This window comes from Drosophila navojoa, chromosome 2, assembly GCF_054131105.1.
Source record: "Drosophila navojoa isolate 15081-1374.11 chromosome 2, UAZ_NAV_1.0, whole genome shotgun sequence".
Classification (NCBI taxonomy): domain Eukaryota; kingdom Metazoa; phylum Arthropoda; class Insecta; order Diptera; family Drosophilidae; genus Drosophila; species Drosophila navojoa.
In genome coordinates, this window is record NC_142890.1 from 3,103,238 (window position 1) to 3,119,274 (window position 16,037).

The window sequence follows — 16,037 nt, forward strand, 5'->3', positions numbered from 1 at the left end:
GTTAAGAACTTGGTAAATTTAATGACTTTAAGGCAGATTAAAGGAAAATATATTACTGGATGACCAAGAAGAGGGTAGTTTTTTGTAAGACCTCAACTTCCTTGATTGTTTATTGTTATTTATGGCATTGCAGCTCAGTCATTGATAAGTAATTCCTAAAATTGTGCCTATTATAGCTATATATATATAGCAATACAATAAATTGTTTACTAGATCTTTCCAGTGAATCAGCTAATCAGTGGAATACTACTGGAAGAATGGAAAAATATATTCAAGTAACTAACTAACGAATGACGCAACGAATAAAGAAACAATTTTACTTTCTGATGTGGTTTGTTTTGCTTTGACAACATCTAACGAATGAACATTGCATTTGGTTCTGTTTGGTTTCTCATTTCGCTATGAATATTTATTAAAAAGATCTGAATAAGTTTGTGGATAAACAATTTTAACGTTTTTTGCTTTTACCTTTTTTGTATTATTTATTAATACATGCTTATCTTAATAAATTTCCTGATTAACAAAAATTCTGTTTGTTAGGTAATAGAACTCTTTATACTCTGTTCCCGAAAGGAAACATAAATATATATTAGTATTACGCAATGTCTATTGGAATGCCAAATTTTACTTACGTTTCATGCACTAGCCTTATAAGGTCTAGACACAAATAATTTGTCTACGCCCACAGGGGGTGTAGTAAATCGGTCATCTATGCAAATGCTTGCACTTTTTATGAGTTCCGGGAATAAAAAAAAATAAAGTGGGAACAAAGTATGTTACGGTCGGTTGCGCTCGCCTAGAAAGTTTTTACTTGTTTATATATATACTATATACTATTATTACCTTTTAGCTTCCTGCTCGAGAGTCAAGTTCATTCTTATGCTTATTAGAGTTGCTTTAAATGAAAGCCAGTTTGAATAGATATAATTTGGGAATAATTTTCATAAATTTGTTGCGCCCAAATCCAATAAGAAATCCAATTGAGTATATTTTTTGTAAATTATTTATTTTACACTCGTTTTTTGTGGCATATTGCTTTTGTTGCTCGTGTGTTTATTTAATTTGCAAACATTAATATATAAAAGTATTTCGCTTAAATTATGACGTACCAATCTAGTATGCTAGAGAATACCTAAACCTACGCGCAAATGGATAAATGAGGGATATTTTGTGGATATCGTTGAATATGGAATCTCTGATCGGGGCTAGGGGATTCTCGTGTGTTGTTGAATATATATGAATTGGTATAATTTCTTGTGTGCACACGACCCTCGCACCTGTTACAGATTATGTGATACGAATATAAGAGTAACAAAATAATTATAATAAGAATATTAATTTAATAAAAGAAACGATAATCGACCATCACCCGCCCCACGCCCAAGACGCACAAGTTGCGGATGCCTAGAGACATATATCGTCCGTATATCGTATATAATTATATATATATATATATATATATAAGTATATATACCTATTGAAGGATATATATAGCTATATATAGAAACAGCCAGATGTGGCCTGCTTCTGGTATGACAAGACCTCGCATTATTTTATGAGTTAAGTGTTAAGATTTTTACGAACGTATTTTTGTTGTTTGTATTTTGTTGTTTTTCATGTTGTTTTTCTTATTGTTGTTGTTGAAGAGCCCCACACTTAAGTAAACCGCTGAATCCTTGACAATTCACAAACTGTCCTTAGCAGCTGCAACTACTACCTAATCCTTAAGCGGCCAACTTTTTTGTCGCCTTCTTCTGTCGCTCGCCCTCGTTCTCGTTCTCGTCGAGCTTGGCGCTCTCAGTGCTGCTCGACTCGGCATCGTACTCCAGCTCGGGATCCGGCACCTCGGCGTAGTGGATATGCCCAACCATTTGGGTGGTGCCAGGTGGGAAGGCACCAAATTGAGCTGCTCCCTTGCCACGCTGCGATTCGTGTGATCCATCGCCGTATTTCTCGAGAGTGCGACGCACCAGCTCCTTGGACGGCTGCTTCATGTCGTACGCCCAGCCCAGTCTGTGGAATGTGTCCAGCACCATGGTGGTGAAGTTGACCTTGTAGTTGCCCAGCTCAGCTGCTTTGTAGTCCCAGGGGAAGACGTGATGGTAGTTGTGCCAGCCCTCGCCCATGGATATGATGGACACATAGATGTTCTCGCTCGGCATGATGCGCCTTGGATTATAAAATGAATGGAAATGCTGTCACGCGCGAACAATTAACACTCCGACTGAACACTTACTTGTCATATGGACGCGAGCCCCACAGATGGGCGGCACTGTTCACCGACCAGGTGAAGTTCAGGCTGAACACGTAACGGAACAGGCACTGGGTCACGAAGGCATGGTACCAGGTGTCGTTCCAGCAGTAGACCGGCACCAGCGTCGGCAGCACGAAGCAGAGCATCACCTTCAGCACATAGAAGTACTTCTGATGGAATTGTATGACGGGATCCGAAACGATATCGCTCATGTCGATCTGACGGCCGCGACGCAACACTTCCGGATGCTTCAGCATCATCAGCCAGCCAACGTGCGAGAAGAAGAAGCCGCGGTTCGCATTATGCGGATCGGCGTCCGTTTCCGAGTACTTGTGATGCACTCGATGATCTCGCACCCAATCGTACATGGTGTTCTGCAAATGGAATGCAAGTTTTCAGTCAGCTCGAGTTAATGGTCTCCATAATCGCTTTACGCGCGGTCATTAAATATGACAAATGTAACTGTCAGCTGCGATTTTCTCTCTCTCTCTCTCTCTCTCTCTCTCTCTCTCTCTCTCTCTCTCTCTCTCTCTCTCTGTTTTTGGGCTAACTAACTTTTGTGCATTACACTGCTGTCAATTTCCAGTTTTCGGCATTAAGCTGCTGTACCTAATGATTGCAATTAATGTTAATTACATTACAGCAAATTTGTCTCTCGGCAAAAAAACTGAGCAAAACGAAACCTTTGAAAATTAACAAAGCATAAATTAAATGAGTTGACAGAAATGCCAAAATTACATGGCAAAAGACTTGGCTGTGCTGCCATAAGGTCAGCTAAGCGAATAGTTGGCAGAGACAAGGTGGGCGAGAGAGAGAGAGAGGGAGAGTGAGAAAGAGATTGATGCGGAAAGGTCAACAGATGCCCGATAAACCGTGAGAAAGTGCTATACATGGAAATTCTATAGGTTTTTATATATATATAAAAAAAAAAAATGTTTAATATGCATGGAAACTCAAGATTTTCTCTGGATTTTTACAATGTGAAACCAAAAATTTAATAGCAAATACATTATATGTTATTTACTTTTATATTTACTCTATAGTATTTTGAGTATTCTTAATGAAATATATGAAATTGTTTATTAAATATCATATATTTGGAATTCTGAAATCCTTATTTGACATAAATCCGGCAAATTTTTTAATCCTAAACTAACTAAAAAAATAAAATATATGTATTTCTTTTGTGGTTACTGAAAACTATCATTTATTAAATATGCATAAGTCTCACTAGATTTAAGATATGTTAGAGTTTTTTTTTTTTTATAGTTTTACCTTTTGTTTTCTAATATAACTGTTTAGATCAGAAGACTCGGGTCGAGCTGTATATCATAACTTACCTGACCAGCTACTGAGTAGCTGATCATCAAAAGGCTTCTGAGGACCGTGTTCGCCTTATAGCTGCGATGTGTCCAGAAGCGATGAGCACCTGCTGTCACGCCAAAGCCAGCCACGCCGCCCATGAATAGTGCTGCAAGCAATCAGAAAATAACACTTTTGATATAGTCATAAGGTTAACAGATCCAATCAGCTGCCCTAAAAAGCGTTAATAACACAGAAACAGGTAAGAGTGAAACTAATGAAGTGCTCGACTAACAGATACCCAAACCCGAGTGTGTGCTCTCTGTTGAGGTAATGTGAGAAGAGCAAGCAAACGATTTGAGTACTTTATATGAGTGTTTAGTTGAGGAGAATCTGAGTACAAATATGGAGTCTTTCTTGGCTTGCTTATGGCGTATACGTGATGTTCTCTCTAGCGAGTAAATTGTGATATGAAACTGAATCAAATTCGAGGAAATGTTGAAAGTCATTGATGATCTAAGTATGTTTTGGTTCATATTTTACTCACGGACGTGCAGAGAGAATTACGGATGGATAGAAAGACAATGGAACTATGTTTAAGGACAGACAGACAAAGTAACTATGCTTGGCCTACTTCACGGTGAGTTACCATCAATACTATAAAACCGGAACTCAGGAACTGGGCAATAAACGACATACACCATCCACTCCATTTCAATGGGTATACAAACTACAAAAAAAAAAATCCATGCTAATTGAATATAAAAAAGTGAATAGAAATAACTAAAATAGCGAAAATTACATTTGACGGAAATTGAGGCATTTGTGTTGTGGTGTTAATTTGTTGGTCAAGACGGAAACCTAAGCTCGGAAAGTCGAAGCGAAGTCCACAAGGCCAATCAAGGGAGCATTTATTAAAATTATTTAATCATTTGTGTTTTGTAAGTACAGTAATTACCGGCTACAGCGAGAGCGTCATGACATGCTAATAGCATAATGCACACACGTGACTCTGGCTGTGACTGTAACTGTGACTGTGACTGTGATTGTGATTGTGATTGTGGGTGTCACGATATTTCGTTTGAATTTCCATCACACCCACAATCAAGGAGGAAGCACAGTCTGAAGCACTGCTTAATGATCGAATCGAACTTTAATTATTGAACTGTCACCAGACGATGTCGAATGTATCTGAATAAGGGGCCAATTGTATCTCTAAGATACACGTAGAAATGAGCTTCAACAACAATTAACAGCGAGCAACGCAATTTGCAATTGCTTTTCCGCAAACCCCCAACAACTAATGACGAAGACAAAATGATCCGACAATGACATTTGCAATAGACAAAGAGATAAAACAACTCCCCGGACAATCGCCAATGATCGTTAACAATATTGATAGACGCAGCGTTACACAATTTCTGCTGATGAACTATTAACAGTTCCCCTCGGCCCGACCCCGGCCTCGGCGCCCCTCTTCCCCTTCCAACGTCCTATCCCAAAACGGTGAATGAAAGATTAACCTTCAAAAGTTTATTGCTAGTTGTTGGTTGCGACAGGGCGGCAAACCAAAAAAAAAACCAAAAAATCAAATAAACCTGTTTTCCTAGCTCAAAAACCTGACAATTTGGACTGCTGTTGACCATCTATTTATACCTACATACACACATACACATATATAACATTTGACCACTAAAAATCATTTCAGTTGCAGCAAATCAATTCAATTCGAATGCTAGAATGCTATCCAGACCTTAGACCCTGCCTGACAGGGGTTAAGAGGGCTAAGCCGCTTGTAATCCAATTCAATGCATATCAATTGCCTATGCCTATCAGGATTTCTACCGATCTAACGCAATGATATATTAGGAATTTGCAAGTCAAATGGAATGCATTAGCTGCACGATCCACGATGTCAAAGTTGTCGAGTCCAAGGCGCTTTGTCGAATCATCCGATGCGCTTTTGCCCATAGCTAAAGAGCTTGACGCAGAAAGGTGATATTGGAAAATGCATTGAACTAATAGATATTTGCAACTTTGTTTCTAGGAATTATACAAACGACATTTTCTATTCAATTTTATGAATTTTTCATTTCAATTGAAATAAAATGATCTATAAAACTTATTTTCGTCATTTTTTAAATTTACTTAATATTTATATTTATTATCAATAAATACATAAATTTATAGATATATATTTTTACATTTATCTATGGAGCTCCACCCCAAACACAATTTCGTAATTCTGTGATCAAATCCCTTTAATTAGCACCGCATTTAGTAAATATCGAAACGTGGCCATTGGTGCGAAACGTCTTTTGTTTAACATCATAATGCCCCAGAAACTAATTAATATCATTACTGATGTGACGATCGTGTTGAACATGACAAAAAGAAATACAAGAAAAACAAAAAGATTTCGCCTTAAGCCAAATATTACAAAATAAAAGATTTTTAATATTTTTATAACCAAAGAACTCGACTTTTAAATACGCTAAACAGTTCAAAATTCGCTCTTTTATATATTCAGAGAGCTTAGTACTTGCCAATGTTGTAGACTTTAGTATTATTTTATGTGTTACTCATCGAGTTATCGATTAACAATACGGAAGTAACTACAGTTCAACCCATAGAGCTATAGCTTTGCCAGATTACTTACAGTTATATGGGCGGTAAAATTAAGGAGAAGATACATTAAGTCTAAAAGCAACTGAATATATCCCATATTTATATATGAATATGAATATATACATAGATTTATTTTTACCTGTAAATCGAATCTGTGTAAATAGAATCTGATGACGACTCTAACTCGTCTCACCCACGAGATATATGTTTGTTTATATATGTAACAAAAATTTGCTATCGATTTTGAGTGATTTTTTGACAGTTATAAAAACGGTTCAATGGAATTGGAAGGTTTGCCAGATGACTCGAATTCGTAGCATATATGAAATACATATGTCTTAATAACCAGAGTATTTATTATCGATTTTTATCGTGTTTATGAAAATAAAATATAAGATTGATACGAATGGAAAAAGCTAAAGTCAAGCCAGACAACAAATAGGCATATAGAGATGGACTAATAATAATAAATCTAGATCAACTATATTGATCTCCATGTATATATATTTACATGTTGTTAACCACGCCTCCTCTGGCCTGTTACATACGCCTCAACACATGCGCAATGCCCTGCATTCCCGTTTTTTGCCCATGCTCACAAAATACTATGTAAAGGTAACGATCATTAAGTAAACGCTGCACGTTGGCCTGTAATTTGCCAAAATATTTACGAGCGAAACACCGCCCATAAAGGGTCTAGACAAGTGCGGGCTCCATGGACCCGGCTGCAGCTAGCAGGCTCAATAAATATGGAAATTAAACGCAAGTATTTCAGTGAAGTAGTTTTCGTTTTCACCTGCGCTCTTCTGCATTAAATTGCAATGAGATGGGATTCCCAATGATGCGCCAATAAAAACTGATGCTCAGACGATGCTGTACCGCGAGCGATCTCAATGCCAAGTGGGGCTCAATTCAATTTAGTTTGTTTTTGTTGTGTTGTTGTTTTTTCGCATGCGTAGTCATAAATCGTGTATATACATACATATAGACTTATGCTGTGTTTATTGAAACATGGCCCTGGCTGGGACTTACATGGAAGTCTCTGAACGCCAGCTCAAATATGGCCAAAATGGCGAAGAGGCGGCATTGTCTAGCTTGGGCTTGACAACGCCAGAATGCGTGTGGCTTACAAATAGCCTTGGCTGGTCATAAACATTTGACTAATGTCCCACAAATAAGAATAAAGCAATTATGTCAACTGAATATTCAGTTGGCTATTCGGTTTACTTTTCATACGTTTTCATTTCCATTTTCATGTCTGAACGGTGTCAGTGCGATTTAATGCTGAATTTGCAAAGTACAGTTCAAAAACAAAAACAAAAGAAAATATTATGAAAAAATACAAAAAGACAAAAGCAAATACCCTATAAACCCGATGCCAAATGAAATGAAATTTCAACATGGCGAAGGCGAAGACAACGCTGGCTGCGATGCCATTGCCGCTGCCGACGGCGACGACGACGTCGATGTCGATGGCAACAGCGACGGCAAAGCGTCGTTGGCAACGCCAGCCCAGCAGCGTTGCCAAGGCAAGAAAAAATCATGTTAAGTAGTAATTAATTAAAGCCAATAAATATGAGTTCGAAGTGTAACTGTGAGTGTAAGCCAAAAATATTGTGAAATACTTGAGATGCCAAGCCGCCCTACCTCCGCACCCTTCACTCTGCCTACGCACCCAAGCCAAGCTGTGTAAATTACTTTCTTTCTCGCTCGTCAGCACATGCGCCCAAATTGCAAATAACGGCAAAAGACTGTGTGAAAGACAAAGAGGGCGAGCGAGGCGGAGTGCAAAGCAGAAGTTGGAGATGAGCAAATGGGAAACACATAAGGTAATACACAACATGAGATGACACCACACAAAAATGTTCATATATGCATATGTATGTAGGTAGGTAGGTAACTATGTATGTATGTGTGTTGCTATATACATATGTGTGTATGTTTATACATAATCATTTGTAATTTCGGAATCAAAGCAGCTGCAGTTGTATTTGTTGTTGATGTAACTAGCTGGGCAGGTGGGCAGCAGCTGCAGACACTTTGCCACAGCTTATATAATGGGGTCAATACTTACCCCAAAGAACCGTGTAAACACGCAGTTCGTGTATCGGATAGGTGACCAGACAGAAGAGCGCGATCAGATGCAGCAAGGAGATCTGTATGACCTTGTCCCATTTGAGCGGCGCATTGAACTGCCAGCCCAGGACATTGTCGCCCTTGAAATTGCGCACGTACTCCTCCATGTTGATTTGATCCTTGGGTATATAGTCAATCAGGTGCTTTGGAATATTCCTGACCGCCGGCTCTGCTGACAGTGGCACCGACTTCTGCTGTTGTTGTTGCTGCGGCTGCTGCTGCTGCTGCTTGCCGCGCGGCATTGACTCGGGCGATGAGTCCTCGCTGCGTCGCGCCTGCGCCTCGCTGCTCAGCTTAGCACGGCGCGCCAGCAGCGGCGGGCTGCCCTCACCTGTGCTGGCCATGGGCGTGGTGCTGCACACGCGCTCCGATGTGGACAGGTGACCCATTTGGTGTTGTGTTGTCTATGGCTAAGAGATGAATAGGGGCAGGGGATTCGGACAAGGGGATTACTATTTGTCAAAACTTTTCACTTGGGCTGGCGGAAACCCAGGTTTCGTAATTGCCGCTCCAAATCCAACAACTTTCTTCTTCACAGATTTACACACAAAACAAATTTTTTAATTGCGGCTGGAAGTACGTTTTTGTTGGCTTTGTCGCCTGATATTTATTTTTTATCTTTTTTTTTCTTTTCTTGGTCGTTTTGGCTTTTATTTTACTTATTTTCGGTTGTTTTTCGCTTTTGGTTTTGCTTTGCACTCGTAACACTTGTCGCGGCCCTTTTTATGGATATCTCTCGCTCTCCGTGTGCGTGTGCGTGTGTGCGTATGTGTGTGTGATGGTTGGGTCTTTGGGTGCAAGACCGCGTTTTCTCTTCGTTGGGGGGACCTGGGATACTCGAGTGGATTTTGGGTTTTCCTTGCGCTCTGACTATCTAACGAACTTAACCCGCCGCCGTTCCGTAGACAAATGATCGCAGTCAAAACTTTAAATTTCTACCCTATGCCGGCGTTGGCTTTGACGTTGGCGTTAGCGTTGGCGTTGACGCTGACGCAGCTGCTGGCGTCGCTGCTGCTGCGCTTGCTGTGGCCGTTGTTGCTGCTGTTGCTGTTGCTGCTGCTGCTGCTGCTGCTGCTGCTGCTGCTGCTGATGGCTGGGCTGACACGCCACAAAACTGACTGATTGACCGACTGACTGATTGTTGTTGTTGTTGTTGTTCGTAGTGGTGGTGTTGGTGGTGCGCACTGTGGACTCAGTAAACTTAATACAAAGACAAAAACTGCAAAGCAAAGGCCAAGATTATGCCACCACACACACACACACAAACACAGGCACGCAGGCACGAACACTCGCGCACTTGCAACTGCGTCAAAGCTCGCTGTGCGACTTCGGCGCAGGGCTCGAGCTTCGGCTGTGAGCTTCGGCTGCGAGCTTCGGCGCAGCATCAGTCGGATTGGCGGGGAATTTCACAGTTGTTATTGTTGTTGCTGTTATAGGTTTTGGTCTTCTCTTCTGCTGCTGTTACTGCTGCTGCTGCTGCTGCTGCTGCTGACAAAGACAATTGAAAAGAAGTCTGCTGACTGCGCAGCCACAGCTGTTTCCTGTTAGGCAATCCGCATGACACGTAGGAGTGACCCGTGTCTCTCTCCAATCGATCTCAGCAGATTTGCATGCATTAACATATTCTGTTAACACGAAAATTTATGTATATCTCAAAATAAAAACTATGTCAACGCCATGCTTTATTGTACACATACGCCCTAAGGGCATTTACCTATTTATAAATTGATTATAAGAAAAATCACCTTTATTTTAAATGATGTAAATTCAGTTGGATCATTCGCAAGCCGATTTCTATTTGGCGTAGGTTAGTGCGTTGCCTACCTGTGCCCAATCAAATTGAGTGCAAAATTATTGCACAAGAGCCAACAACTAATTCTGTTCATCGATTGTATTTGCATATGACAAAAGCAAAAACTAAAAACAAAAACAAAAACCAACAACAAATTTCCCAATCAATCTCTCTCCCATAAAATCTCTGAATCTCGGCATATGTTTTGTAAGTGTGTGTGTGTATATTCACCCTATATGTTTTGTAAGTGTGTGTGTTTGAGTTGTATTTAAAATTGGATCCACAGTTGTAGTTCGTTGCTGCTGCTGTTGTTGTTGTTGTTGTTGTTGCTGTTGTCATGTGGCCTTCTCCACTTTGGCTCTTTTTGTTGACCAAAGTCAAAAACCGTTCGATGATCATGAAGTTCAACAGCAGCAAAAGCAGCAGCAACAGCAACAGCAGAAACAGCAGAGCAACGTTGGCTGCTTTGCTTTCTCTTTACGTAACGGCAACAAAGCCAAAGACAAAAGCCAAAAAGCCAAAAATTTAATTAAAAGCCAGCAAAAACAGCGAACCTAAATAAAAGCCAAGCACTAAAAGGAAGCGCAAGCGCGATCTTTAAAACCTAAACGAAACATCGGGAGGTATAAAACTGAAAAACTACAAAATAAATTCAAAGCTGCAGCTCGCACGGTCTCAACTATTTCAACGATTCCCGTGCATTTACGAGATTTTGTTGTCGGTGTCGCTGCTCTTTTATTTTTCTCTTTTCCTCAGCTATTTTTTTGTGGTTTATGTTGTAATAAGCTTCACACATTAGCAAATTTAGCCGAACATCAAATTTCAATTGTCAAAAGAAAACAACAAAAACCGAAAAACAAAAATAGAGTCAACACAGATAGCCCAACTTGACCACAATGCAAGAGGCAACGCCGAGAATATATGCACACGCATATACACTGCAAGAAAATAGAGTATCATCTTCGATTTATTTATATTGCATAGAGAAAATTTTGTCACTAGGTACATTGTTAAACTAGGTACACTTGGAGTGTACACTCGGAACAATTGGTACATTTGGAACAGATCAAACATTTGATACATTTTCTAAGCTTGGTACAGTTGGAGCACTTGGTATACTTGGATCACTTTATGTACTTGGTACACTTGGAGCAATTGGGGCACTTGGAGCACTTGGTATACTTTGAAAACTTGGTATACTTGGAAACACTTGGAGATTTTGGCACACTTGGTACACTTGGACACCTTGGTACACCTGGACACCTTGGTACACTAGGAGATAAATTGAAAGGGTCACTGGGAAATCTAAGTACATTTGGTGCACGGGCTACACGTTTTAGTAGACTTAGATTTAATACAGTTCGTATATTTGTCACACTACAGTGAGTTTTAATACTTGGAATACTTTTAACAGCTACAATATTTTGTACATTTGGTACACTTGGTACACTACTTGAACAAATAGGTATACTTAAGGCACTTCTTAGACTAGGTGCTTGGTACATTTTCAGCACTTGGCACATTTGTCACATTCGGTACACTTGTCAAACGGGGTTCTCTTGACACACTTGAAGCATTTGGTACACCTGTTGAGACACCTGTTGGACGCATTGTAAGTCTCACAAGCTCTACCTTTAATACAATATTTCTAATGGTCCAAGTGAGTTCAAAGAATTCTTTAAATACACATACACACACCATCTGACACCTTTGCGATCTGTTAAGCACACCTTGCGAATTGTGAGTGGATTGCTTATAATAAATTTTGACAAATTATCTCAATGGGCATTCACAATATGTTGAGCCAGTAGCTGGTTTGTTTGCTTTATTTACTTTATTGCGCAGCTTCACTTAGTCAAGTTTGCAGCGTCAGCGGTTTTTATGAACCGAAACGATTGAAAGACAAAGAAGTAAATTCTGGGCCCAAAGAACTGTACGAATGCGAACAAAGCTCTTGACTATGTACCTATGTACCCCCACACACACACACACACACACAGAGAGACATGAGTTCGCATTCGTAGAGCAACAAATATCTGAAATTTAATCATTTCCTTCTCTTGCGCTATTTGGCCACAATCAAAAGCCATTCATTCCATTCCCGTACCAGAGTCGCATGAAAAGACAATTTGCTGTCGATTATTTGGCTAAGGCTTATTTCTCTCTGCTATACCCTAACAAAGTGTGGACATGATGTGCCTATGGGTGGTATGCGTATCTTGCAATGTGATGCAATTGATATTATATATGTTTCTACATCATATGCAAAGTCTGATCGCATGACTTTTGATCGATAGTTCCTTCCAATATATAGTTTTTGCGACTTTGTCCCCTCTCTGCACTGACTCAATAAGTATTACACCAACCTTGGTAGAGTTCAAATACGGGCGGAACGACATAAAAAAATATATGGCAGATAATAGAATCGCTGCACTTTCAAATACGGGGGCATTTCGCCCCGAATTAATGAGACGAAGCCGCTTTGTTTCAAAATCAAACTTGAGCTTAGGCACATGTTTGCATGCATTGAGGAGGATGATTAGACTTTGTGCAATTTCTTAGACTGCACATTCTATGGCACTCATTTGCATTATTGTATAGAATTTGAAATTGAATGCGAATGCGAATAATTATTTGGGTTCAGGGTAACTCATAGTCGAGCATTCGTCATCAAGATACATTGACGTATTTCGACTTGGCTTTTAGTTTTTACTATGTTTTTGTTGATTTTTTTTTTTTTCAAAAAGGCGTCATTTGTGCGCTTAAATGCTGTTCAGGGTTATAGACACATGTATTAAGAGTGGTACCTATTTTAATTGCTGGTACAATGCGTTAAAGGTACATTTTAATTGCATCTGCGCAGATTTCCTATATTTGCTTTGATTTTGCATAAGATTAAAGCTTTTATTAATGTTTTCGAGACTTGAATGTTTACTCGAGCAGAAAAGTCACGTCGGTATATTATGGGAAATTGCAGCCACATAAATATACGTACATAAGAAGCATTTCCTAATTTTTGTTAACCTTGAATTGGTATTTAAATGTGTGAATATTAGGTACATTTTTGTGCTTTTCGGTTCTCTATGGTTACATATTATATATTGTATATAAGGTATTATATATTGTATATGGTTAATTACAGTTACACACGAGCGTATGTGGTACATTATATCAATTTCTCCGCAGATCCTAAAGGTGTATTCTAATGTATGTATGCATTACAAATATCTCGTTTATATGTTAACCTCGAATGGGTCTTATAGGTACATAGGTACATGTAAGCATTCTCTTAGACTGATCCACATGTAGGTACATTTTAAAGATTTTCATGTACACGCTTCGACTATTAAGGTTTTCTTCAGTAAATAACATATGGCATATTAGGCCTTGTTTGCGCCTCTTGGGTACTTGATAGGCTCGTTGCTCTGCATTCGGCATCGGCCATCGAGCAACAAACATTAAATATTAAACATTACACAAGTTAAAGCCGTCAACAATAAATTGCGTATCTGTGCAACCTTCAACTGTCGCTCCGTTGACTATTTCCATGAAAAAGACAAAAAAAAAAAACCTACACACACACACACATTCATACAGCAGAAACAAATTAACATAACAAAGCGCAAAAGTAGGCACAGCGCAAGTGCAATTTGCAACAAACTTAATGCCCCAGCGAAGTGTGAACAAAAAGCGAACTATCTACAAACACACACAGACTGACACACACACACACACAGACACATCCACATATGCAATCAAATACCTTTTTGCTTATGACTGTGTATGTGTGTCAGTCAGTGTGTGTGTGTGTGCTTTGTGCCTGCCACTGCCACAAACAAAAAGCAAATCAATCAAGAACAACTGCTTCAAAAATGAAGAAGATTGAATACTCTCTCGGCTTGAAACAGAAAAAATATTTAAAGATTGAATTGTGGAAATATTAAAAATTATAAACTATACTGAATATTATAAATTCATAAAAAGAGTTATAGAACTTATTAAAAATAAAATAAAAACAAGAATGATCTCAGCCTTATATATATATTTATGTAAATATTTATACTATGTAAATACTCTGACTACTACTTATTAAAATATATGTTTTTTAATTCTTCAATTATATTTTCTTAGAGCATATTAAATATCAAAAACAAAAACTATTTCTTTCCAATAAAATCGTAGGTATATAAACTCTCTAGCCAAAGTCCGCATGGAAGTTCATATGCCCCATTGGGTAGTGTATATGGAACTACAGCAAGCTTTGCGCCGGCGCAGCTTTTAGCTGGCAAATTCATTAGTAATCACTTCATAGCCATTAGGAATTAGTACAAGTGCCTCACACACACACACAGAGAGAGAGAGAGAGAGAGAGAGAGAGAGAGAGAGAGACTACTGCCGTAAATCTCGACTACATCAAGCTTAAATTAACATATGGACATATCTAATACTATACTACTAAAATATATACCTTTTATACTATACATATATATTTTTATAAATTTGAAGTTGGCCAAAAATTGTTTTGCTTTATAAACAAATTACTTTGAGATAAACAAAACTAGTCAAGTCAAGCACATTTTACAGGCATCCATCATACTTATTGTTTCGTTAGCTTTTTATGGGATTCTTTGATTTTATCTCTAATTATAAATGTGTGCGGAAAGCGTAAGTTTGACGATCTTAAGACTTTTGTGCCAAGTCACAAGTAAAAGCAGCTAAACATGTTAAAGTGGAAGCGGCAGTGCTCGACTGCGAAATACTCTGTCCTTATAATTATTGAATACATGACAAAATATCTAAGCCACGCCGGCCTAGTGAAGTCCATTTGAAGTAAGGCATATTCAAACTTTTTTGACTTGAATTTTAGAAAAAACAATATTAACATAAATATTTTTCTTTGTGAACAAGTAATATAAATCGTCAAAGTCAACTTCGTATCAAGCCCAATAAATGATCATTTTTTACGAAATCGCGTACCAAACCAATATACTCACTTCACTCTCTGTCCAGAGCATGCAAAGGCATATTTAGATTCCTTTGAATTTGCATTGCAGAACTTAGATTGAAACGCGCCCAGCTTGATTGAGCGCAACTCAAGCGCGAAGCCTAGTCCCAAATGTTGTTGATTCAGTCAATATTTGCCATGGCAATTGTACAGGAGTCGTACGCAACGTAGAATACCAGGCGATCTATGTATGTATATACATACATACATCTATGCTACTTGCTTTGGCTTTTAGACTCAGCAAAGGTCTTAGCTATTTCTCTCTCTTTCTCTCGGCGAGGCTTCTGTGCGATGCGCTGCGAAGTGCTTAAATATTGACGCATCAATCAAGCGCTGGGCAAACATTGCGTATTAGTGATAATTTATTGAGTGCGACTCATTTAATTTGCCCATAGTGGCACGCAACGCCCTTATGGGCCCTACGGGAGTGTTGGGGGGTCCACGCTTGGGAAAATCTTAAGTGAATCGATTGCCAAATGGAAAGGCATTTGAAAATAGGTATTCCGAGTGTCGTCGGCTCTCGTAAAACTAATTTGGAAAGCCTAATTATAAAGATTTGTAAAGTTGTTTAGAGCTTGAAGTTGATTTTATGACTTGGCCTTATCGGCGGGGTGATCTTAGATGCAAGCATTGGGCAAACACAACAAAAGCACAGCTGAGCAAGGCAAATTTTGGATGAGACTACTATTGGCATGGGCCTTCTGAATAGGCTTACAAATGGAGTGAAGAGATCTGAACAGAAAATAAAGCAAAGTCACAGGAAATATAAAAGACTTCTAACTTTACATTGGGAATAGTACCGAAATGAGGAGTGATGAGTGATAAATGATGAATAATGAATGATGAATAAGGAATGATGTTCATGATGAATGACGAATTATGAATTATGTATAGTGAGAAAGGAATGATGATGATGATGA

At 38.9% G+C, this 16,037-nt stretch overlaps 1 protein-coding gene across 1 annotated transcript; it reads right to left on the reverse strand.

Annotated features, from left to right (window-relative positions):
• Positions 1-1,624: 1,624 nt before the first annotated feature.
• LOC108657738 (acyl-CoA Delta-9 desaturase) lies at positions 1,625-9,242 on the reverse strand. Its single transcript, XM_018110394.3, has 4 exons — positions 8,259-9,242; positions 3,595-3,725; positions 2,237-2,628; positions 1,625-2,169 (listed from the first exon to the last, which is right to left on the reverse strand). The coding sequence occupies exons 1-4, from the start codon at positions 8,707-8,709 to the stop codon at positions 1,725-1,727; spliced, it is 1,419 nt and encodes a 472-aa protein (XP_017965883.1). The 5' UTR covers positions 8,710-9,242; the 3' UTR covers positions 1,625-1,724.
• Positions 9,243-16,037: the final 6,795 nt, after the last annotated feature.

What these genes read in the sequence shown, in the direction of transcription:
- LOC108657738 (XM_018110394.3), bottom strand. Translation starts at nt 8,709, where the DNA reads ATGGGTCACCTGTCCACATCGGAGCGCGTGTGCAGCACCACGCCCATG. An exon ending in TGTTTACACGGTTCTTTGGG is followed by an intron (nt 3,726 to 8,258) that starts GTAAGTATTGAC and finishes GATTGCTTGCAG; the next exon opens with CACTATTCATGGGCGGCGTG. An exon ending in GGCTCGCGTCCATATGACAA is followed by an intron (nt 2,170 to 2,236) that starts GTAAGTGTTCAG and finishes TTATAATCCAAG; the next exon opens with GCGCATCATGCCGAGCGAGA.